This window comes from Trematomus bernacchii, unplaced genomic scaffold (assembly GCF_902827165.1).
Source record: "Trematomus bernacchii unplaced genomic scaffold, fTreBer1.1, whole genome shotgun sequence".
Classification (NCBI taxonomy): domain Eukaryota; kingdom Metazoa; phylum Chordata; class Actinopteri; order Perciformes; family Nototheniidae; genus Trematomus; species Trematomus bernacchii.
In genome coordinates this window covers 338,640-348,654 of record NW_022987732.1, presented here as the reverse complement: position 1 = coordinate 348,654, position 10,015 = coordinate 338,640, and the positions used below count along the sequence as shown (strand labels likewise).

The 10,015-nt window shown below is 40.3% G+C and overlaps 1 protein-coding gene across 1 annotated transcript; it reads right to left on the bottom strand.

The window, feature by feature from the left end:
* Positions 1-528: 528 nt before the first annotated feature.
* Positions 529-8,643, bottom strand: cdc42l (cell division cycle 42, like). Its single transcript, XM_034145746.1, has 6 exons — positions 8,537-8,643; positions 3,892-3,996; positions 3,676-3,748; positions 3,464-3,573; positions 2,448-2,645; positions 529-1,499 (listed from the first exon to the last, which is right to left on the bottom strand). Exons 2-6 carry the CDS (start codon positions 3,994-3,996, stop codon positions 1,410-1,412), a joined length of 576 nt encoding a protein of 191 aa, XP_034001637.1. The 5' UTR covers positions 8,537-8,643; the 3' UTR covers positions 529-1,409.
* Between the last annotated feature and the right edge of the window lie 1,372 nt (positions 8,644-10,015).

The following is a 10,015-nucleotide window of genomic DNA, read 5'->3' as shown; positions in this document are numbered from 1 at the left end:
TTTCTGATAGGGCCGTGGGTCCACATTTCAGATATTACGTCATATCGGACGCAAATCTGGATCAGCTCCGTTGTAGCCCCGTTTTTAGAGATTTGGGTACGGAGGAAAAGAGAGGGTTTTATTTTCTGACGCTGCGTGGAGTTCCCTGACACACCGGGGACACATATTTATGTATAAAAGACATCAAAAAGTGCATTTTGCATGATAGGTCCCCTTTAAGAAATTGATCAGTAGACACAATTGTATGAGTGTCCTCTAAGAACTTATTTGATGTAGTTTCTAATTTATTTCAGAGAACCATAATGCTTGCAAGCTGTCAGATATAGGTGCCAGTGTGAGTGCAGGGACAAAACACACTGCAATGCACCAGCAGCTGACATGGAACTGATGTAAGCCATGCAAAGATTTGCATTACTTTAAGAAATAAAATGCATTTAATATCCACAAACCACCTCTACTGCGGTTCACTAGAGTTATCATTTGTTGTGCATGCACCATCCTCCCTCCAACACACAAAACAATGGCCGCTTTCTTCATCATTAAACCATTTTATTAAAAAGATCCTGTGATTACAAACACCCAGAAATGTACTAGCAAAAGGTTTTGGTCTCAATCTCTGCCAAGATTAAGAAATATTCAAAACATTACAATTTAATTTGTTTTATTATCAAATCGTTCAAAGTTGGTCGTCTAGCAATACAAAAAAAAAAGGTTTCAAAAATGAATAACTGCTACACATTTCCCAAAACAGTCACAGAATTAATACAATGAACATAAAAGAAGAATAAAATAGAATTTCATAATTCTATAGAAGCAGGGAAATGGGTAAAAACGCAGATTTGGCCTCCCCAGACGTTTCTGGGAACTTAAAGAAAGTTAACGATGTTTGTTTGGAGTGACAATTCATCTCTGCTTTCCTTATGTAATTCAAAAGGAGCAGAAAATAAAATAGAGTAACACTTAACACTAAGTCGCCCCTTTAAAAAACTGATCTTCACTATAGAACTTAATGTTGAAGTGTTTCTCTAAACTGGGTTCAAAAGCCCCAATAGGGAAAACACAGAGGAGGTCAAAAGCAATTATATAAAATAATCTTTAAAAAGAATGGAGCAACAGTGACAGGCAGGGGGGGCCCGCCCACCTGAGTATTTGTAGAGAGAGTATTGCTAAAAGCTTTCAGAAGAGGAGATAGGTGACACTCACTGCATGCTGAAGCTCCCTCAGCATCTTTCAACCTTTATTTTCAAGGCACAATCAGTGTACACGTGTTTGAGAGTAAGTCTCAATGGCATTGTACCTCCCTTCCCCTTTTGTTTTGTCCTTTTTTTCCAAGATGGCCATTGATCTTTCTGATGATTTGATTCGCCCCACCTTTATTTCTAACACCGTCTCTCGCCGTCGTTGTTCATCTATAGCAGGACGCACTTTCTCTTGGTTTTGGTCTCAGGAGGCTCCAGGGCGGCCAGGATGGCCTCGTCAAACACATTCTTCAGCCCTCGCTGGATGGAAAGAACAGGAAACAAGGCAGAAAAATGTTTATTATGGTCTGGATTATTGCCTGATTTCACAAATATCAAGTTGCTTTCAGTTTAAAGAGGCCATAGGCGCTTTCACACCGGAGTACTTTTCCCAGTATAGTTCCAATATAATTCCGAAAATGTTGCGTTCACACCAAAAAGATCCGGAACTAAAATTAGTTGATGAGAACCTTTCCACCCCATTTTCAGTCCCTGCTAGAGAGCAGGGACTTTCATGGGAAAAAAAGGTTCCCATTTCTGATTGGCTGGGAGGATTGCAAACCACGCCCCGTAAAACTCTGAAAAGGTTTTGTCCCAGCAGCTTCTACTGAAGCCAGTCCCCAACTCCGGGGACTTCCGGCCGGGGACTTCGGGTGGCAGTATACGCCGTGAAGTTGTTTGCGGCCTGCCAGTAAACCCAAAGCAGAAGAAGAAGTGACGTCAGCGGCTTCATTTGACTAATCCTCCCTCAGGGAACTTACTCCAGTGTGAACGCGATCTACTTTAGTTCATCAGAACAATCACAACAGAGCCGGCCAGCTAACCAATCAGAGCAGACTGGGCTCTGGTTTCAGACAGAGGGTGAAAAGAGGTGCTGCAGCACAGGCAGTATGAGAAAAATAAAGAGCTTTTTGAACATTAAAGCATGGAGACATGTCCCAGTAGAGACACTACATACTAATGAAACTGAAAATGTATATAATATGTCCTCTTTGACCCATACATGCACTCAGTATAACCTCTCGAGTTGTCAAGCAGTATTACAAGACAGGACAGGCTGAGGCTAATTTTAGTAGAAATCTCTGCAACACAATACATAAACCTCTTTGCAAAAACATCAACGCTCCACCTCACATTGTGCTGTGAATTTAAGATTGTGTCCATATCCTACATCCTATTTCAGCGTTAACAGTGTGATGAAAGTGTTACCTGTGTGAGAGCAGAGCACTCCACGTATTTGACGGCCTTCAGCTCCCGCGCCAGCTTCTCTCCGCTCTCAGGATATAGCGGGCGCTGTTTGTTCTTCGCCAGCTTCTCGATGGTGTTGCTGTCTTCCCGCAGATCCACCTGCGTGCCCACTAACAGGAAGGGGGTGCGCGGGCAGTGGTGAGAAATCTCAGGAACCCACTGGGGAAAATATGGAAGAAAGATTATTTTTGGGTATCAAATAAATGTGTATGTCGATCTGAGTATTAAAAAAAGGTACTGAAAGTCAAGGTACTGGATTCAAATGCTTGCTTTTGATCAAATACTTCCTGATTTAAAACAACATTTTGCAACAATCAGACAATTTAATGTATACAATGAATGATATTTTAAAGTTGTTTCTGTTAAGACAACTTTTATTACTTGAAATGTTGGCTTTTTTGTTAAATTAAAAATAAGTTTTGTACAAAAATCTATATATCTCAATGTAAACGGGTTGAAAAAATGTTTTTCTCATCAATGCTTTAACAAAGGGTATCGTTTCTGATCTTGTATCATAACATTTAACAAAGTAATGGGCCCTCATAACGTCTATACAGCTGAAATGATTAATATAATAGAATACTAATACACAATAATGCATAACTAATATAATACATTATTGTACATAATCTTAAAATAACGTTAAAATGTCAAACTTTCCTTTGCTCCCGCTTCTTAAATATAATGATTTGCTATTCAATTTTTGTATTACTTTAGGGGTTTGGACTGTTAGTGGAACAAAACAGGACATTTGATCACTTTCATTTAGGAAACATGGTAATTGTGATAGCTATTTTCACAATCTTCTTTACCCAACGATTAATCCAATAACTTTGAAACTATCTGCCGATTTATCAATGATAAAAATAATCAACAAACAAACACATGGCAAGGCAAGGCATGAGATACATCCAACAACAAAAGACAGGGGTTGTGTTTTTCCACAATGATAAACAAACTCATTCATAAACACTGACCTTCTCTTTGACGTTTTCAAATGACGAGGGGGAGACGCTGGAGAAACATATGAGGAACACGTCAGTCTGAGGATAGCTGAGCGGACGCAGCCTGTCGTAGTCCTCCTGACCTGAGAGACACAATCACAGAGAGACGGGACGTATTAACACTTGCTTTATAGTGACAGATATAAGAAAAGAAAGCTAGATTTAAAAAAAAACATTCATGTTACCTGCTGTATCAAATAATCCGAGTGTATAGGGCTCTCCCCCGATCATCACCGTCACTGCATAATTGTCGAAAACCTTCACACACACAGAAAAGACAGATTATTCGCAAAAAATAAAATGTTTGATTGCATGGTATTTCCATCACGGAGATATTTAAAGAAAAGGGAAGCTCCAAGTCGACATGTATAAACACAATATGACTCAGCAAATCCTCTCACCGTGGGCACATATTCTGAGGGGAACTTGTTGGTTGTGTAGGAGATCAGTAAGCAGGTCTTTCCTACAGCGCCGTCCCCTACCACTACACACTTTATAGTCTGCATCTACAGAGAGAGAGAGCAGAAAGGAAACATCAAAATCAAACAGAAATACAGTCAGTCTGTAAGAGGCAGACGCTGGGAGGAAGTAACAAGTTACCACATATTTACATCAACAGGAAGCACAATGATTCAAGTGTCAAACCGACAAAAGGCTCAAAATATAAATATCTGTTACAAGTTTGAGTCAGGCAAGCGAAGTAGCTAAGTGCATTTTCTCAAAGACTGTGCATGAATACAGTTTTGAGGTACTTTACTTGAGTGTTGATTTTCCTGTTTATTCTTATTTTCCAATGCACGAGGGAATTTCTTTTAATTTGTATTTCTACATATTTATGAGACAGATATCATTTCTCGTTGGTAAGTATAGTTAACCAATTAAAATGCTATTTATAAAACGGATGAGTCCAATCAAGCAATCTGATTGGTTCTTAGCCGTGATATAATAGGCGCTTTCACACCGGAGTACTTTTCCCTTTTAGCTCCGATAGTTGCTGGGATTTTGCGTTCACACCAAAAAGAGAACTTAGTTCATGAAAACTTTTACCCCCTTTTCAGTCCCTGCTAGAGAGGTGGTACTTTCCTGGGGAGAAAAAAGTTCCAATTTCTGATTGGCTGGGCGAATTGCAAACCACGCCCCGTAAAACTTGGAAAGGTTTTGTGAAGCCGCCATTGTATTTACTGGCATTAGCATTATTAGCATTAGCCCCGCGCACAAACGCAGAGAGACTAACTTATGGCAACACAAAAGAAAACATGGGAGCGGTGGAGATGAGGAGGTGTCGGCGTTCTGGCGATTTACTCGGAAGGCTTCTACTGAATGGATGGGGGGGGAATCAACTCAGTGAACAACAGATACCAAGGATGCTAGCTGATGAAGAAGACGAAGTAAGCTAGGTAGCCAATATAAGACTTAGCTGTACAGATACATGTGGGCTCACTAGTTGGCAAGATGACTAAGCCTTATATTGGCTACCTAGCGTACTTCGTCTTCTTCATCAGCCAGCATCCTTGGTATCTGTTGCTCACTGAGTTGATTCTCGCCAAGTAGCCAATATAAGGCTTAATCATCTTGCCAAATAGTGAGCCTGTGTTGATGTATGCAAACTATGTTAGAACTGGTTTATAAATGGTTCTTAATGATTAATAAAGTGTTTACAACCTAATTAAAACCCCTTTATGAATCCTTTATAAGGGTAGTCTTATTGTAAAGTGGTACCGAAAGGTCTTTGCCTGTAACATCCTGTGTATCTTGTAAGATTTTACACGGCCGATACACTTAATAACCTTACAATCAGCTGCCAGTTTATTACGCACACCTAATGAAAACTAATGAAGTCTAATAAAACCGACCTGCAATAAAGCACGACTTTAATGAAGGTTAAAATGCTCGGTTTCTATTTTAGAGAGGTGTTTGATTTTAATCACGGTCATTTTGGAGGATACAATTAATGATGCACCTGAGCTGTATTGCAAAATGCATTAAAGGACACCTCACGGTCCCCTCGTTCCTTGGAAGAGGCGGAGAGGTGGGTGTTTGTCATCTGCTGGTGGACTAACCGGAGAGAATTACAGTGCTTGCCTCGACGGGGAGGGATTGCATTGCATTAAAGCAGCGGGAGCAAACGCTTGCCTCGGGGAGGGAGAAAAAAAGCCACAGTGGAGAATAAACAGAAGGGTAACCATGGTAACCATGCGCGGGAAGTCTTCTTCGCGGCTTTTGTGGCAGACTACAGCGCCACTTACAGGCCTGGCATATGTACTACAGCGTCTCCAGAGCTTTCGAGCGGCAATGGCCGGCCGTGGCCCAACCCCACATTCGGCCCAATAGCCGTAGCGCCACTTCTGTGACGTCAGGACAGTGTTCAAATCTGGATCAGTTTTGATCAGATCCGTTGCAGACCCTTTTTTAGAGATTTGGGTATGGAGGAAAATAGAGAGGGTTGTGTTTTCTGACACTTGGTGAGTTCCCTGGAACACCGGGGACACATATTCATGTATAAAAGTGCATTTTGCATGATAGGTCCCCTTTAAGTTATTTCTGTTACCTTAACTTTATTCATATTAATGAGATGAAAACAATAACAAAAGAGTTGTCAGTTACAGTGTTAAATATTAAGACTGAAAGAAGGGGTGGGATTAAATAAGTGTAAACTTCTTCCCACCCCTTTCGGATGTGTAATTAAGGAGATCATTTGTTTAAATGCAATTTAGAATCAGTCATATTTGTGTTTATCAATTTGACACTGCTTAAGTTTGTATACATCATCACCAGAACCCCCTCCATTAACCACATCACTCCTGTTCTTCAGCAGCTTCACTGGCTCCCCGTCAAATCCCGTATCGTGTTTAAGATTCTGCTCCTGACCTTTAAGGCCATCCATAACCTCACTCCTCTGTACCTCTCCGACCTCCTGCACATCAACACACCCATCCGCACTTCCCTCCACCTCACTGCACCCCCCTTCTGTTTAACCACCATGGGGTCTAGAGCAGGGGTGTCAAACTCAAATACACAGTGGGGCAAAATTAAAAAATGGGTACTAGTCGAGGGCCGGACTGGTTCAATGTTTATTGCAAAACTTATTGAAATGAACTTATTGCACATATTAAACCTGGAACTAACAAAGCTTAAATTATTGCCTATAAAAACAACATTAAACATTAAATAAACAGTTGCATTCATTTCTCATGGCTCTATCTGCAGCTTTTCCGGAGTCATTTCTTATGATTACATTTTTCCACAGGCCAACAACAGCTTCAAAAAAACTATTTCCCTCAAAGAACAAACCAAACATGCCCTGTTGTCTCAAGAAGAAAAGTGCAGAAGGAAACATCCATGTAAACTCAGTGTGCTGCTCTGTGATGCTAGTTCAAGCCAGATACTTGGCATCTCATCTTGGGGGCAAGTTCATCAATGTTTGGGGTCAGGCTCTGAGCTGAGGAGACCCTCAGGATTGAGTGAAGGTGTGCGTGCAATATACCGGCGGGCCAGATCTAATAGTAATTAGAAATTATCCTGCGGGCTGAAATTAAATCCACCACGGGCCTGATTTGGCCCCCGGGCCTTGAGTTTGACACATGTGGTTTAAAGCCTTCAGCCGCTCTGCACCCCGCCTCTGGAACTCCCTCCCACCTGAGATCCGCAACACTGACTCTCTCCCCATTTTCAAATCACGTCTCATACACACACTCGCATACCCACCCTGATCATTATCCATCACACATCCTCTGTTTTATTTATTTATATACGGCATTGTCTAGTTTATGTTTCTTATGCTGGTGTTATGTATTGTGTATCTTGTGGGGCCAAACACTGGCATGTCTTTTGGAAATGTCCAGTAATAAGACATCTCTAGTTAGATATGTAAAACAAAAACATTGGAAGGCCTTGTTAAGACAAAAATACCTTTCCAGTTTTGCACTTTTATTATAGGAAAAGTCCAGTTTAATTCAGGAAACTTCATTAAATAAAAACATCACTAGGCAGGTTTATAGCCAAAATAAAAGGACTTCTGTTACATTTTTAACTTACTAGATTGTCTCCAAAGAGGTTAAAGATGTCTACTCTTTGTTAATCTACATCCATACATGTATGTAGTTCCTCAACTTGTTACAAAAAACAATAATGGGAAGGTGAAAAAAGGTGTTCGCACTGTGTAACCTGCAATGTGACTCTTATGTAATGCTTTATCGCATCCAGATGTGCTGTAAATACCAACTATTTATGATATTTGATATTTCAAACACACAGACAGATCTAGTTTCAAGTGGAAGACTTGGTAAATAATACAAACAATACAAAATGTAGGGTGTACAAGTAGGATTTCTCCATTTAAAGTACTCTTGCTTGATTTTAGCGTTATAATTCTGTGGTATTGTGGGTTGTTAGTAAGATAAATGATTAAGGTAGCAGAAATAGTACAAATCTTCACATCCTTAGCTTGTTGCTACATGTGTCTGCTTATTGATGACAGTGAATCCCTTCCGCATAGACTACATACCAGAGATGTGTAACAAAACGACGGCCTGTATTAGCCCATTCAGAGGCGGATACTGCCCAACACTTCCGCTAAACAAGCAACTCATCAGATAAACGCAGATCTGTGGAAACTTTAAAGCACAAACTTGACATTAAGAAGCTTTAACCAACCAAATAAAGCTGTTAAATCTGAGGCTAATTTTAGTAATTTGCTCCTTTTCGCTCAGATTGATGAAATGAGAGGTTATTCAAGTGTATGTCGTCTGTCAAACTGTTGCCATTATTATCTAACTACATAAACTAGCGACAGTTTATTCTATAAATACAAAACAGGTGAATAATAAAACAACCAGCAGAGATAACAACTTCATTTTCCAAGACTGATGTTAGCCGACACTAAATTATAGCTCGGAAACTTTAACAGTACGCGGATTTTAACAGCAATTAAAAGGCATTTTCTTTCGGTAAAAGCTTTGTTCTGTTAACGGGACTTTCTTACATAAGTACCATAGTATAATAAAGAATACATATGTATTTCAAGGCTGTTTTTCTAACTCTACTCACCGTTTTTCTTCGGACAGGTTAGGCGTTGGTTACATCCGGGTTTGAGGGTCGAATTACTTTCTGCGCATGCGTAGAATGGAGGAGCAAAAGTCACATATGTGGAATATAAACACTGCCTCCTGGTGGACAGAGATATATCTATCTATCTATCTATCTATCTATCTATCTATCTACCTACCTATCTATGTATCTATCTATACCTACCTACCTGTCTGTCTGCCTGCCTGCCTGCCTGCCTGCCTGTCTGCCTGCCTGTCTGTCTTGTCTGTTTGTTTGTCTGTCTGTCTGTCTGTCTGTCTGTCTGTCCGTCCGTCCGCCCGTCTGTCCGCCTTTCTGTCTGTCTGTCTGTCAAAAAACAATTGCCAGAAAAGCCTCTGGGGAAGTAGTTTATTTTGAAAGGCAAAGCTACCGGAAGTCCCTGGCATTAGCTGTGGCTGTGATGCAAACTTGGTAGCAGTGTAACTTGTCTTTATTTTTGTATTTGGATCAAAGGAAAATAGGGCTTCCTCAAAGCATGAATCTGAATAAAAATCTGTTCTAAAATTAAAGAGGTGTGCAGTTATTAGAAGTGCTAGTTTGGTGGAGAAATGTTCAAAATTGTCCAAGGAGTGTGCATATAAAGATATATGAAGTGTGAATCATTTGACTTGACATGTTGTATCATATCTTGGCTTACAGTATTCCAAAATCTAAGTAATGAAATTATGTAATAAATAGCTATAGAGAGGCGAAGTCCCGCCCATCTACTTCCGACCCATGGGACCTTATTTCGGAAAAATGATGTATTGAAGTCAATGGGGAGAGAAAGATTATCTTTCGATCCCGTTTGAATTGTGCCACGAATTACACATATGATGTTTGTCAATCTTAAATAATAATTTCCATGTCAAAAAAGTCACAGTTTGTCGTAAAACTGTTGAAATATAAGACTATGAAAAATACGCAACTAGAAAGACTACAAATCCCAGAGTCCCGGTCCCGCATGCTGGCTCTTATGAACCGACTCACTCCCCTTGTGTGTATGTACAGCTCTCAACATGCCCAGACTTGGAGTGATTTTCACCTCTTTTAATACTTTCCGCCTCATTCTGAAAGAAAGAAGTGAAATGTGCCAACGTGACGGCCGTCTTGGTGTGTGGTGCGAGACGGGAGATGTAGTTCATTGAGCGGTTTCACACAAAAAAAGTGTTACCTCAGTTTTACGACACATTTTTTTTTTTTTGACTTGTAAAATTATCTTTTAAATTGAAAGATAATCTTTCTCTCTCCATTGACTTCAATGCATAACTTTTCCGAAATAAGGTCCCATGGAACTCAACCGGAAGGGTAGGGACTTCGCCTCTCTATACATACTTTTTTCAATAGTATGAAGCTGCAGCGTCGGAGGCTGCACTCTCAGGACCGCACTCCCACGACCCTAGTTGTTTTGCAACATCGCCACCTAGCGGATTGGATGACCGCAAAAGTAGACATTGTAAT